The 14,814-nt window shown below is 39.3% G+C and overlaps 1 protein-coding gene across 1 annotated transcript; it reads left to right on the top strand.

Annotated features, from left to right (window-relative positions):
* Positions 1 to 8,958: 8,958 nt before the first annotated feature.
* LOC146576799 (uncharacterized) lies at positions 8,959 to 13,595 on the top strand. Its single transcript, XM_085272707.1, has 2 exons — positions 8,959 to 9,070; positions 11,671 to 13,595. Exons 1-2 carry the CDS (start codon positions 9,058 to 9,060, stop codon positions 12,432 to 12,434), a joined length of 777 nt encoding a protein of 258 aa, XP_085128833.1. The 5' UTR covers positions 8,959 to 9,057; the 3' UTR covers positions 12,435 to 13,595.
* Positions 13,596 to 14,814: the final 1,219 nt, after the last annotated feature.

Below are 14,814 nucleotides of genomic sequence, written 5' to 3'. Positions count from 1 at the left end.
AGCCCATGGACAGCAGTCATTGTCTACATGTTGTAACTGTTTATTAACACCAGGGGACAGTGTCACAAATGCCCGATCATCCAGACTTTAGCTTGTGTTGTTGTTGGTCCTTCAGCCACGGGGAAGAATGATGTTATAATGCAAAGAGCTAAGCTTAAGTTCTCTATTCTAGCCAAAAATGTTCCCCAATCAGCATTCGATGGACACATGGCATCATCCACAACACGTCCTCACTCCCAAAGCGTAACATATTATGCTATGTGACAAATAGTCGGGATGTTGCGCTTTCGGCCACCCAACACATTTCTATGTTACGCATTGGGAAACAGGAGGAAACATGAGAACCGTCTGGACTGAATCTGCACATTTACATGTATTTAATTTTTTTGGAAAACATCTGACACCATTAATGTTGTGGTTAAGGTTAGGCATAAGGTTACGGTTAGGGCTGGAATACATGGCTGGAACGTGTGTTACCGCTGGAACCGTCATTCATAATCCGGAGAGTATCTCAGGAATGCCCAAGGTTACCTTTCACATTCCCATGGCACCGCTTGGGATGTGACAAATCGCCGGTATGTTATGCGTCAGGAATGACAACGGGCTCTCATCCATGTTGGGTTTTTGGACGACTGCATGCAGGCCCATTTGCATACACTGAAAAAAAGGGACTGGCCATCTCTTGGATTTATGTAAGCATCTTGCATGTATTTAACACAATTGCCTCATGTTTTAAAGTTAAATGTAACTATATAGTGTAAAAACTACATGATATGCAGAAAGGGTGTATTAAATTGTTCATATCATGTTCAGGTGACGTAAGTCAATAAGATAGCAACGTTAAATCTCGTGAAACCACGCGTGATTTCATCTCGCGGGCTTTGGATCGTGGTTTAAAAAAGGCATCCATCTCAGTCAAGTCGAGTAGCCAACTCTACGTTTTTGGTATGTCTTGATTTTTTTAATTCATTTTTACCATATTTCAGCCAAATGTAGTTAAACGTCTAGAGTGTCGCCATGTAACATGCTAAAAAAGAGCCGTTAGCTTATTTGCTGTTTTATCTGTTGTCAAAGAATTGGCGCTTTTTCATTTGAATTTGTCTTTGGCACAAGAGCCGTAATATCACATTAAACCTAATTACGAGGCACTCATAACATAATTTGGTTTTCTGTGTGAATAGATTTGCCAACTGACTCTTCAGTTACATTGTGTATTTACTGCACCGTGGTGTTAGTGAGATTTTGGACATTGAACAGCTTTAGCTAATATCATCAGCGGCATTATGCTAGCTTACATCCCTACCCCTCCTGCCCTCACCTTCTGTCCTTTTCTTTTTGTTTTTGTTTTTGTTGATGCACATTGAGAGACCACATCTATTCTGCATTTCACCAGGAGTCAGCTGATGGATTGTGGGTTCAAGGTGTTATGGTAAGAAAGTATATTCTATTTTCGTTTCTGTAACTTAATTATAATAGGTTTTTTATAATTATTAGGTGCATGCATACTCACCCTATTAATACAACTGAGAGATCCAAAATCTGCCATAGGTTTATCTTATACCTGTATGTGTTGCCAGAAAGGTGATTACTGGACTCGCATTAATGCACACTTGAACTGAAATGAGGTTGTAACTTGTGGGTTCTTGGGTTGCAAATCAGAAACAAACATCTTTGGATTTTTTTTAATCCCATAAGATCTGGAAACACAGTTTTTATTCAACAAAACATTACTGATTAACCAAGCACAGTGCCTGCTGTTATTTCAAAATAATTTTATGTCATTTCAGATAAAATGCAGCATTCCAGTGCATCCCAACCATGCATACAGTCAAGGTTTCTGACGGAGCTGAGTTTCTCTCTGACAGTCTGCTGAAAGTGTTTGCAAAGTGATCGGGGGAACAGGGCACAAAGCTAAAGGATGTAGCTGCCATAATGACAGTAAGAACTTTAAAATTCTTTAACTACAAAGTGTATATGTATTGCATTAGGTCAGTAAAAGATTTTTATGCTACATCCATTGAAACAGTCAACTATTACCTGTGAGTAATGATTCCACTAAAAGGATGCCATAATTTTCGTCATGCATTTACTGGCCCACTGAGAAAAAATTATCTTTTTTTAAAAATAAATGTTCTGGAAACTATATATCCATAAAGTTGATGTCAAACAGGAACTTTTGATATTGCTTTGTAGATGCTGGTGTTGCATGTTGACTGGTTTAAAAAGTCAAGAGTTTTTGTCTGGGATCATTTTCTTCTGTGCTACTGAAAAGTTCACAAATCTCTGTTTTCTTTGTTATAATACTTTAGGATGACATTAATGCTCGGAGTCCCTCATCAAAGTGCTCCGCATCTGTGTGAAAGACAATTGCAACATCTTGGTGCAGGAGTTCATGGTGTTTTATGAGTAGATTGTGGCTTTGCAACATTTAAAAATGCATTTAGTTATCCACTTGATCCTCATTGGACTGGTTAGGACCAGTAGTCCTCTTTAATAATTTGAAGTTCACATGAGGCCTGGTAGTGAACTCGGCCGCCGGCCCTTGAGGCCCCACCCCTGTATTAGGGGTCACATCAGTGTGAAAAAACTTTAAATTTGTCATTCTAGTGAACAAAGGAAAATCCCACCAATATTTACATTAGCTTTTGTTTGAAAAAATGACCAACTGACCAACAGCTAACCAAATTGTGGGGCTGAAAGTCTAAATTCTAACATCTTCTGAGTGACATAACCTGGATTTCTGATGGGCCGGTGTCTTTCTAACAAAAACTAATGTAAAGCATTTGAAATTATTATGTTTTTCACCCTCTCTTAGAAACTCTGTTAGACCATGAATGGCAGCATGGCAGGCCACTCTTTGGCTATAGCTATTTACTATGTTGCTTGCATTGGTTTAAATTACTCTAACATTAGAACTGGTAGATTCAAAAGAGATGAGTTTAAAAAGGAATCTTAAAGAAATGTTTTGTGTTTAACCAGGACTTGACTGAGGCCACTGCACAGATTGAGAAAACCACAATGAACATCTGTCTCCAGAGGATGCACCAGGCAATGACTTTTCTGATGTTGTTCTTCAAGATCTGGATAATGTGACCTTTGCAGTAGCCATGCTGTTTGGACCTTTTTTATTCCTTCAACATGAGTTACCCATCACAACTCTGCTACACTTTTGAGGTGATTCAAAGGGTGGTAATGGAGTTGGATGCAACTCAGCTCTCAAGAAAAGCTCACAACTAAGACAAAACTGCTCCTGCAACGAAGCTCACTGTTATGCATGTGAGGTGACCAGCTCTAGGTGAGAGGACATTTAAATCTCACACTTGTTCTGCTGCATTTTTGAAGCTCAATTCCAGGAACGGATCGCAGGGTTCATTTTTATATACTCTGCAACTGCCATGAGGACGAGCCGTTTTTTGTTGTTGTTTGTTTTTCCTTTTGCTCTGTACAAGTTCTGTTTGTCTGTTTGGCAGCATTTTTAAATTTCTCTTTGTATTTTTTCTTTCTTTTACTAGTGAAGAGATGTAGCGTGAACAGTTATACAGTCTAAATATCCCATATGGGTCGTGTGAAATGGTATTTTCAGTTTCATTCAGTTGAAGTAAAGAACGTTGAATATTTCTAAGTGTGCTGTTTTGAACCAACATGTCACAGTATGATCAGTGCCGTAATTTTTGACAGTCACTGTATCAATGTTATTTTTGCATCTCTTGAATAAAGGGTTTGACCTGCAAGTGCTAATTTCTTTAGTTATTGGGGTAAAATGGGTAATGTTAATAGGAAGGTGTTTGCCAATTCAGTAACCTAATTTAATGTTAATGGAAACTAACATTACCTCAAATTGTTTAGTTATAATTGTTGTTTAACTGAATCTTGACGTCAGAGGCCTTAAATAGAATGTTTTGATTTGTTCTTTCCCAACATTTTTCAAAAGAAACAGTCTAATTTCTTTACTGTGATTGATTCCAGAGAACACGGAAGAACTGACATTATTTAACTGTTGATTTATATAGATTCAGTGGAGGAGTAATGTCAGTTTAATTCTTTACCTACTGTCAATGCAGTGAAATTAGACATTTTGTTTTGAAAGGTTACTGGTGGATGCCAGCAACCATCTTGGAAGAGAACAATACAATCTGTTATAAGGCCTCCATTTGAAAATTGTGTATTTGATACTAGAATATAATAGCAAAATGTAATTTGAAGATAACATGTAGTATTTAAGTGACCAAGTAGTATTGGGTAAAAGTTATTGAATCGTGTTGGGATAACGTGAGAAAATTGTGAAGGATTAAAATATTCCAAGAGCTCAAATTACTTCATCAAAACATGTTTAAGTCACATTTTATCAACACAAATTGCACAAGTTTATTGAACATGAATAAATTGTGTTAATTTAACTCAATTGTTTAAGTTGCTGCCGAAGCAAAACATCTGTGTGCAACAAATGTCCACCATTGAATTAAGTAAATCCAACAACATATTTTTTTCAGTGTAGGTAGCAAACCCCTCTGTACTGGCAAATACCAACACTGGCACAGCTGTAGCACCACAAATTCGCTGTGAAGAAATGCACAAAAATGTGTAATTCCTCTAATGTCCACTGGGGGCACGAGTCAGTCCCCATAGACTTCCAGATGAAAATGCACAACTGTACAGCCTGATACAGAAACTGTTCTGGTCTCTATAGAAATTGTCCCCCTTCATAACACCTGCACATGTTTTTATAACTCACCTGTTTTAATTGTATTGAAGTTTGTAATATCAGGGTCGTGGCCATTTGGACTGACAGCTAGGATTGTGCTATTTTATCATTTTTCTTCAGGCTGCTGCTTTGGAGTATTGAGGTGGCAATATTCCCTGGAGTGGATGTCTAGGGCTGCAACTAAAGAATATGTTAGTAGTCGACTAATCTGTCAGCAGATTTTTTGATTAGTCGATTAGTCTACTATTGTTTCAATCACTCATTTCTGTTATTTTTTTAATAATCCTTTATTTAAACAGGTAAATATCCCATTGAAATTAAAAATCTAATTTCTAAGATCTCCGCCTTCCGTGGGCACACCTTCTGCTCTAGGCTCCAGTTCATGCTGTACCTCACCGCCCACAGCAAATAAAATAATGACACATGGAAGAAATGATTTTGAAACTAGTGAAATGTATTTTTAACATTAATGTGACCGTCACATTAAAAATCAAATAAATCAAATCAAATAAATAATGCAAATTAAAGTGCAAGTAATTTTTTGTTTTTACATAAAAGATGATGTGCAAATAAGTTGTCATGGTCCCCGCACCTCGCCAGCTGACATCAGTCTGGCGCTATGTTTTGTTTTGTTTATTCTCCTCTCTCTCTCTGCTCTCTCTCTCTTTCTCCTGCCGGGGCGGAGCTCAGTATGGGCTCCGCCCCTGGGCCATGCACCTGGGGATGATCAGCACACCTGCCGCTGATCACGAGAATTAGAGCCCTACTTAGGATGGTGGGCCTGCTCTACTCTTCGCTGGATCGTTGAGCCGTCAGCGTCAGTCGCCCTGCAAACCTGTAATTTGAACTCGTGAGTACTTCTTGAAGGAAACGGTTTCCAGGGCCTAATCCGTGGATCGACTTCCTTCGAGGCGTGGACGTCTATCAGCAGAGAATGTACCTTAGTCTGTAACACAGTCAAATATATTCTCAAGCAATATTCAAGCATGCCATTCAGCGTGTTAGTACGAGCTCGGGAGCAGCTTGGGAGAACAAGAAAACAGAGACTGCTTCAGATTGTCTTCCCAAAGTGACTCAACTTTATTCACAAGTACAACAGTTTATATAGAGGGTAAAATTCATGAGACAGCAGATTATCAGTTTAAACCAGTACAGACCAAGATAAGGCAGCGTCTTCCTGCCCATGGGTGAAGAAGCATCCTTTGTGTAGTTTATTAGTTCAGCTACAATTGTGATTATCTCAGCGACATATTTTCAAGGCACAAAACGAAGAGTTCTTACATTAGTGAAATCTGAAACAAACCATTTGGCCTCAACAGGCGTCTAAAAGATTAAGAAACTAATGTAGCTGAGGGAGTGATCTCTGTGGTATTTCAACCTTGTACCAGCCTGTGATTCTCACACATCAATTCTTGGGTCAAAGAGAAAAATAACTAAAACAAAGGGGCCTTATTGAATGACAGAGTTTTCCTGCATAATGTCACTATAAAACAATATCCAGTAAATGCTACCATGGTACTAAAATACCTAACAACTGGGAGTGAGCAGCATGCACAGGATTAGAAATTAGTCCAGCGGGACAGCTCAGCGTCAGAGAAGCGAGGATAAGATGGTTTGCTCATGTGGAGAGGAGGAAGAGAGGATATACTGGACAGAGGATGATGAAGATGGAGCTTCTGGAGCAGATACTCACTGGCATTAACACAGCATTCTGACTCAGATTCACTTTCATTTTTATTTCTCACCTTTATAACTGCTTGTCATTGTCCTTGGGAGGCAACAGACAACATTCTTCAGCACATCTGTCATCACAACGATTCTCTGTACTTTTTACCACATGTGGCACTTTCAATTATTTAAAAAACTAAGACCACCCTTACTGCTTCCACAGGAATTAAAAGGGTAAGTATCAGCCAAGTGCTGCTAATTACATGCATGTCTTCACTGATCATCTGCAAATCTGAACACGTCTATAAAAGAACAAGTTTCATTCAGAATTACAGAATCTCCTCAGAAGTGGACACCAAAAAAGTAAATTCACCGAAAAAACAGACCATCCAAAATCACAAAATCAGTGTGACGCTCATTGTGTGTGTTAGATTGTAAACAGGCAAATATATGAAACTTGTGTTTGACAGATTTCAGGATTACTTTTTCAGATGAAAGTGTTTCCGCTTTAAGCTCCAAACAGAAGGCAATGGGATTAACTGGGATTTCTGTTAAGTTTTAGGCCAGTGATATGAAATTGGTGTACTAGGGTTACTTTTACTTTATTTATCTAATTTTATCTATTTACAACCCCAGGTTTCTCTTCAGCTCTGTAGCCAGGCTGACAAACAGTCAGAGCTCTGTTGAGCCAACCATCCCTTTAACGTTAACTAGTAATGACTTCATGAACTTCTTCACAATAAATTTTACCCATTAGAGAAAAATGACCAGTAATCATCCCACAGATGTAATATTATCTACAGCTACTCTTAGTACCATTGATGTTAAGTTAGACTCTTTTTCTCCAATTGATGTTTCTGAGTTAACTTCAATAATTACTTCCTCCAAACCATCAACGTGTCTTTTAGACCCCATTCCTACAAAACTGCTCAAAGAAGTCCTGCCATTAATTAATGCTTCGATCTTAAGATGTGACCCTGTGAAGACTCCCCACACCTACTTGCGCCAGGGAGTCCAGCAGTTCACTTAAACAAACGGCTCCTATACTTAACCAGACACAGAGTAGGTGTCCTCCTACACCATAAATCGGTAAGAGAAGGTACGACCTCTCTCATGACCCCAAGTTGTGTGTGCATGCCAGAGTGCTCTGGGAGGCACACAGAGTCTTTGCAGACTGCAAGGATCAGACATCCTACCATTATGCAATCGACTATAAAACTAAGCATATATGACAATCTACAATATAAACCTAACACGCAGCTCTATCTGTCCATGAAGCCAGATAACACACACCAATGAGTTAAACTGCAGGAATGTCTTAAAGACTTCTAAAGTGGTTGCTCACAGGGAGTTGTCTGATTGTTGGGGTTTCTCTGTATAATTGTTGGCTCTTTACACTATCGTATTAAGTGCCTTGAGGTGACTGTTGTTGTGATTTGGCTTTAGAGAAATAAAATTGAATCTAATTGAATTGAAATGAAAAAGCATGAAAGGGACTAGAAAGAGAGAGCATATTTCTGCCACACTGGCTCCCTGTTAAATCCAGAATAGGGTTTAAAATTCTTCTCCTCACATATAAGGTCCTGAATAATGAGTCCCAATATTATTTCAAAGACCTCACTATATCACTGGGTACTATATCAAAGTAGAATCGAATGAACAAGTACCCTCTCTATTCCAACATAAAGACAAATGTATGGAGTTAGTAGTTTGATCCGTAGTCTGTTCATTTGACCTTTTTGATGGTACATTCTGATGAGTTTCAGCATTAATTACCTGAAGCTTCCCAAGACCCAACCAAATGTTTTGCTGCTGTGGCACAGAAGATGCCTTCTTTTATTCAGTCTTACAAGCTGGTTAAACGTAGGCACTCACAAAGCACCTGGTTATGTCCAGGCACTGCCAGCCTGGTTAGAGCTAGTTCATAAAGTTCGTAGTTTGAGCTTTTGTGCTGAAAAGTTGGATGTGACAGCCACATGTGACTCAGCCCAGTCAAAGAAAACCTTTTGTGTAAATGAGACAGCGACCTCAGTACATGGCGCTGTTTTCTATGTCAGGTAAAGAAGGACTGGGTTGTCTGCAGGTTTAGCTGATAATCTCTCATGATTCTTACAAAATCTTCTCGCTGTCATGGAAACGCCAACGGGCAAGAAAGACCAACAAACACCACCCTACAGTTCCATCCTTTGTTAATTCTGCTCCATGCAGCAATAATTTACATCCGACGCTGAACATTGAGGTTAACGACTGATAATACCAGATTAGAAAGTTCATTCCTCTCTACATCCAAAGACAATTTTCTCTAAAGCAGACCATTTGTTAGCTTCCTTGGTTTGTCTTCTTTGGGAGCTGCAGTCCAGGTAAAGGTAAGTGAATGCCACATCACCCACATGGGAACAGGTACAGTAACATATGATACTGTAAATTCTATATAAAACACTGTCTATATGAAATTAAAGGCAACTAAAATGTGCTCACATCTAAAGCAAAGTGGACTTTTCTTAGCTGCTTGCACAGATTTTGTTTTCTGGTCTCTGATTGGTTGGCTGTTTGTCAAACCAGTGAGGTAACAGATGCCCTGTCTTTAGGGGGAGGGATCTAAAGGCAGTTGAAAACAAACTGTACAAACTACAACTACACCACATCAACTCTCCCAAGACCTCTGAGATCAACCAGGACCAGGAACCATGTCCAGTTCTGGTAAATATATTTTAGTTGCATTGAGGTTGTAAACCAGCAGAGCAATGCCATTTCTCTTCCTGTTACTGTTTTCAGGTCTTATTACCCACCAGAAACTTCTCACTTATCACAGTACATCCTACACTTTGATATATTTTAATGCTAATCTTTTTCACCTGCAAACGTTAGCTTGCTGTCTTTGAGTTATTTTAGTCTTGTGGACCTAACTTCCCAGCAACATACACATGCTGCTTCAGCTCACAATTACTGGCTTATGCTGATGTTACATTGTTACATTACTCGTTCATGCATGTGCATAAAAGTCTAGAGATTTCTGTCTGATAACTTTATCGTGAACTGACACCAAAAATGTCCAGTGTGGCAAAAATAAAGCAAAACCATGTAAATGATATTATTGTAGAGTCTAACGTCCAGTATAAAGTGACTGTTAATAAATAAAAGTGTGAGTATCACAGCAGCTTACATGTTCATTTTTAAGAGCTTTGATCAAACAATAGCTGCTATTTGCAACATTTTACATTGTTTTGACAAAATTAATTAATTGGATGTTTTTTTGTTTTTCCATAGAACAGCTGTTAATGGCTCATAACTGACGATTTACTGAATTATAAAGAGTTCAGCTGTAGACTGATTTCTTTGCACTGCTGAATTGATTAATTTTCTACTTAATGGTTCAAAATCTTTTGAGCTTTTACTAAGAAATTACATTCACTATGAAAGTATGGTTCACTGAGCCTTGATTACTCAATATTAAAGGAGAAATTAAATCTAATTTCTGACGTTTATCAATTGGAAAAATATGTAATTATAATATTTTGGGACTCTCTTACATTTAAAATTGAATCGTATTCCCAGGCCAGTAAACTAAAGTGTGACAATCTTCAGTGCTCCGAAAACATTTGCCATGTGTAGTGAAAGGTTTGGACCTTAAGTGTAGATTTGAATAGTAAATAAATAAAAACTAACCTTTATTTTGGCGACGATGAATTCAAACAACTGGCAGCAAACATTATCAACAAATCAAGTGGGGAAAAATTCACAGGAAGACAAAAGACAGGAATGGAAAGCAAATAGTAACGATGAGCACATTCAAACTCAGGCTTTAAGTACACGGGAGGCTAATGTGGGAAAACGACACAGCAAGGTAGAAACAGGTGAAACAGGTAACAAGACAAGACACGCTCACTATCTGATTCAGTCCAGGGGCTGTTTGCATAGAGCCCTGCTGCCTGATGCAGGCAGTGTACAAAGATCATCAAACGAGATGAAATTAAAGACAAACACAATATGTAACTTTTAAATTAAGGTGTTTATTATTTTGTTTGGGTGTTTGGGGGGAAACCCAAACCTGACTGCCTCCTTGCCTTGTTATAACATAAAGTAACTGTTAGGTATTTTAGTACCATGGTAGCATTTACTGGATATTGTTTTATAGTGACATTATGCAGGAAAACTCTGTCATTCAATAAGGCCCCTTTGTTTTAGTTATTTTTCTCTCTGACCCAAGAATTGATGTGTAAGACTCACAGGCTGGTACCTCAAGGTCAAAAACACCACAGAGATGAGACCACTTCCTTACTCCCATCCTCCCTTTTTCTTTATCTCCTGGAAAAGGCTCGTTAAAGGCTAGGTGGTTTGTTTCAGAATTCACTAATGAAAGAACTCTGTATTTTATGTCTAGGAGTGTATTTTGCTGGGATGATCATAAATTGTAGCTGAACTGATAAACTACACACAGGATACTTCTTTGCTCACAAGGCAGGAAGACGTTTCCTTATTTGGTCTGTACCGGTTTGAACTGGGAAAGCTGACACACGAACCTTTTTTTCATCTATATAAACTGCTGTGTATCAAATAAACCTTTGAGTCGATTTGGGAAGGCAACCTGAAGCAGTCTGTGTTTCCTTGTTCTCCCAAGCTGCTCCCGACGTCGTAACTAACCCAGCTGAATGGCATACCTGAGTGTTACTTTAAATAATTAGGAATCTTATAAGGAAAGGACAGAACTCTGCTTATCGCTCACGCCACGGAGGAAACCCGGGAAGGCAATTTCCTTCAGTAACAGTGGTGTATCACGCTGACGAGACAAAAGCTAGACTTTTTGGAAGGTGCATCTCCGGTTACATTTGGAGTAAAACTAAAAAGTCCACCTCTGAACTGCTTAAGAAAAGAAAATGAAGACTTTGGTGTGGCCTAGTCAAAGTCCTGACCCGAATCTGATGAAGCCGATTGAGATGCTGTAGCATGACAGTCAAACGGCGGCTCCAATGTGACTGAATTACAACAAGTCTGCAAAGATGAGTGGCTCAAAATTCCTCCACAGCTGTAAAACACTCATTGCCAGTTAATGCAAATGCTGTAATAATTAACACCTTCATTTAGAAACTGCATTTTGTGTTTATTTGTGTTATCTTTGTCTAATATTTTAATTTGTTTGATGATCTGAAACATTTAAGTGTGAAAAACATACAACAAATAGGAAATCAGCAAAGCGGCCAACACTTTTCAGTTCGCTGTATAAGTTGAGAAGTCCTAAAGACTGCAACAGAACTTACATAATAATAATAATAATTATTATGTCAATATAAATTCTCCAACAGGGCCAAAGGAGCTGAGGATTGTCCTCATTGGAAAGACTAAAATGTTGACTTCACAAATTGAAGCCATCCTGAAAGAAAAGGCTGCGCAGGAAGACTTTACAATGGTTTTGGTGAAGACTCTGATCCAAGACAGTCCAAGTCAAGTCGACGAGACAGAAAACACCGAAGTGTCAAAGGAAATGCAGAAAGGAGCTACAGCATCCATCTTTTCTCCTGGTCCCCATGTGTTTCTGTACGTGCAAGAGTGGGAGAGCGACTTTAAAATACATGACGTGGAGCGAATGAAACTGGTTAGGGAGTTCTTTGGTGACGAGTCGCTGCGTTACTTTTTACCCTTGATCACCCACGAAGATGAAGAGCTGAAACCAAAGGATAGAAATAAAATAATGAGTTTCATTGAGACACAATTTGGATGTGACAAAGAGAAATGGAGTGATATTTATGTTGGTAATGATAGTAATAGTGAGAAAGTCCAAGATCAGAAGAGAAAGTTAGTGGACAAGCTGAGAGAGGTGGCTGAAAACAACCAATGGGAGTGTTACACAAAGGAAATGTTCAAGAGGGCACAGGAAGCCCTCTACCAGAAAATGCAGGAATTAGACAAGAAGGGAAGGAAAGATGATGTGAATGACACACTGACCAAATTTATTGAGTGGGTAACTGGAGGGGGCGACTTTAGCAAGTCCCTGTTTCAAATGCAGAGAGAGGTGTCAGACAAGTTCAGCAAATACACGGAGAAGCTGGCTCAGAAACACAAAAAGTGAGGATAAAAATTGGCCTCCATTCACAAAAGAATCAAAGAGTTAAGAGCAAGTTAATGAAATGACGGAAGGAAAGATGAGACTTTACTCATGAACCCAAAATGATTGATTCATTAATCCTGTTGTTATTAAATCTGCAGCTCGGTCAGAGAAACAAACAAGATATTTGATGTTTTTAATGCGAGTTATTAATCTGACAGACTCGGTTCCTCTGCACACTGAGATCAAGACAACAAATAATCATGTTTTTATATCATTATTATCATTTGCATTTTGGCAGAAGTGACATTTGGACTGGTTCAATTGGACTCCATATTTTCCAGCTGCAACATTATATTCTAAATGATTTAATGCAAATACTTCTCTGCTTCTTTTTCCTTTTATTGATGGTGAACAAGGCATAATGAGGAAAAGCAGGATATACGTGTGCATGTATGTGGGGCAGCTGTAACGTTTGCGTCTTCTGTGTGGTAAAATTGTAAAGATTAGCTCTCCATACAGATCTGAGTTCTTTCTGCGCCTCTGCTGCAGTTACAGGGAAACCTGACAACAGATGTTTTCTGGAGAAGCTGCAGCACAGACTGTGTTTTTCTTTTCCTTTGTTTTCTGAAAAACATGTTAAATGTTGAAGCCTGATGGATTTTGTGCTTCCACTCAGTGGACGTGTTCAAAAAAGAAAGATTGTTTTCTTTTTTCATTCCTTTCTATGATGTAACACAGTTAAGATGCTAATGTACGAATCAGTGTGTGAACTTATGCAGCTTCAGTCAGATAATAGCAGCAGAATCACATCAATAAATCAAACATGACTGAGACAAATCTGTTTCTCTCCTGTCATCATTCAGCTGATTAACAAATGACTCATAGAAGAAATTAACTTGAAACTTTGTCTTTTAGTTTTTGGTTGTCTGTCTCTTTGTGTTAGCCGTGCATCCGGCTGGCCACCTGTCCAGGGTCTGCTCCGCCTCTCGCCCTACGTTAGCCCCCCGCGACCCTGACGGGGATAAGTGGAAGAGGATGGATCGATGGTTTTTAGGGACCTGAGTGTAAACGTGTCTTTCTTTAAAGCACTTTGGGTCAGCTTCTGTTCATTAAATTTGTTATGTAAATAAAATGGACTAGACATTAAACACAAATGGCTCTAATATTCAGACGTAACAGATCCATTCTTGATGTTCGAGGTATGTTTTTTCATTTCCAATAAAATTATTTAACACAATCCAGTGGACTGAATTTACTACCTGAGTGTCTGGATATAGTCTGCAGGTAATCAGTCTGAGAAGTAACAGCTGTCAATAAACATAACTCATGCTGAATACTTGGCATCCGTTATGAATGAAACATTATTTTCAGCACTGTAGAAGCTACCTGGTAATTCTTTGCTTCTCTGGAGGGACTGTGACAGTGACCTCTGACCTCTGTGCTGAGGGTGTGCGTCCGCCTGAAAAGTTTCCATCGTTTTTCTTCTTTTCTTTTGCTGCTTGTTTGCTGCTGTGCTCAGTGCTGCTGAGTCACATGACCACAGAGGGGGGGCGGAGCAAGGTGTGTCTGCATTAGGGGAGCAGAGGTTGCACAGATGATGAAGAGCAGCCACGTACTGACCTTAGAGAAGGCGAATCACTGAAGTACTGATCCCATCACCCTAGTAACGATCTGACATCAGTATCAGTGTTGTATCAATACTTTAAATATTTAGATCGATCGACCCCTAAACGCACTGCAGTCGACCTCTCCACCACCTCCAAGATGAGCCCAGGATGTGCCGGTCCATGTGGCCCATGCAGGCTACGCCCAGAGGGGCTCACTGTGTTTTGCTTGGCTCTCTGCAGAAAAGCTGCATTGCACTCAAACAGCTACTGGAACTGATCGCAGACACTCAGAACACCTGTGATTACACCTGATGGCGTTTCACATGAAGCACAGCGCAGCTGAGAAGGACAGGAAGTGAGGCACAGAATGTCATGGGTCTGGTTGTGGGTTTAGGATTCTTGGTTTGGTCTTCATACTTTGATTTATTGATATTTATGTTTTATTTAGTATTTTGGAGTCTATAGTTGCTGTTATAATTAAATCTAGTGTTAGAGTTTCTCTTGTTCCCTCAGTGTTCGCATCCTGTTCTGTCAGCTCCCCTATGTTAAGTTCATGCACAGGTCTGCATTTTCCCATTTCTCACTTCCTGTTTTATTTTGATGGTTACTGGTCTTTATTGTCTTCATTTTGTCTGCACCAGCTGTGTCCACTTTGTCCCAGCATCTGTTGCTGTGCCTGGTGTCTTATTCATTTTATGGGCTTTGAGATTCTGGAGTCTGCTTTTGGCTGTAATAAAGGTTCGTGTCTGTCTGCCCTGAGTCTGCATGTGCATCCTCGTGAAGGAAGGCATAGA

This window comes from Mchenga conophoros, linkage group LG4, assembly GCF_057382185.1.
Source record: "Mchenga conophoros isolate Kocher_MC1m ecotype Shallow Benthic linkage group LG4, M_conophoros_male_GT1.1, whole genome shotgun sequence".
NCBI lineage: Eukaryota > Metazoa > Chordata > Actinopteri > Cichliformes > Cichlidae > Mchenga > Mchenga conophoros.
Note: the sequence above shows the minus strand (reverse complement) of the source record. Positions and strands in the feature narration are given on the sequence as shown.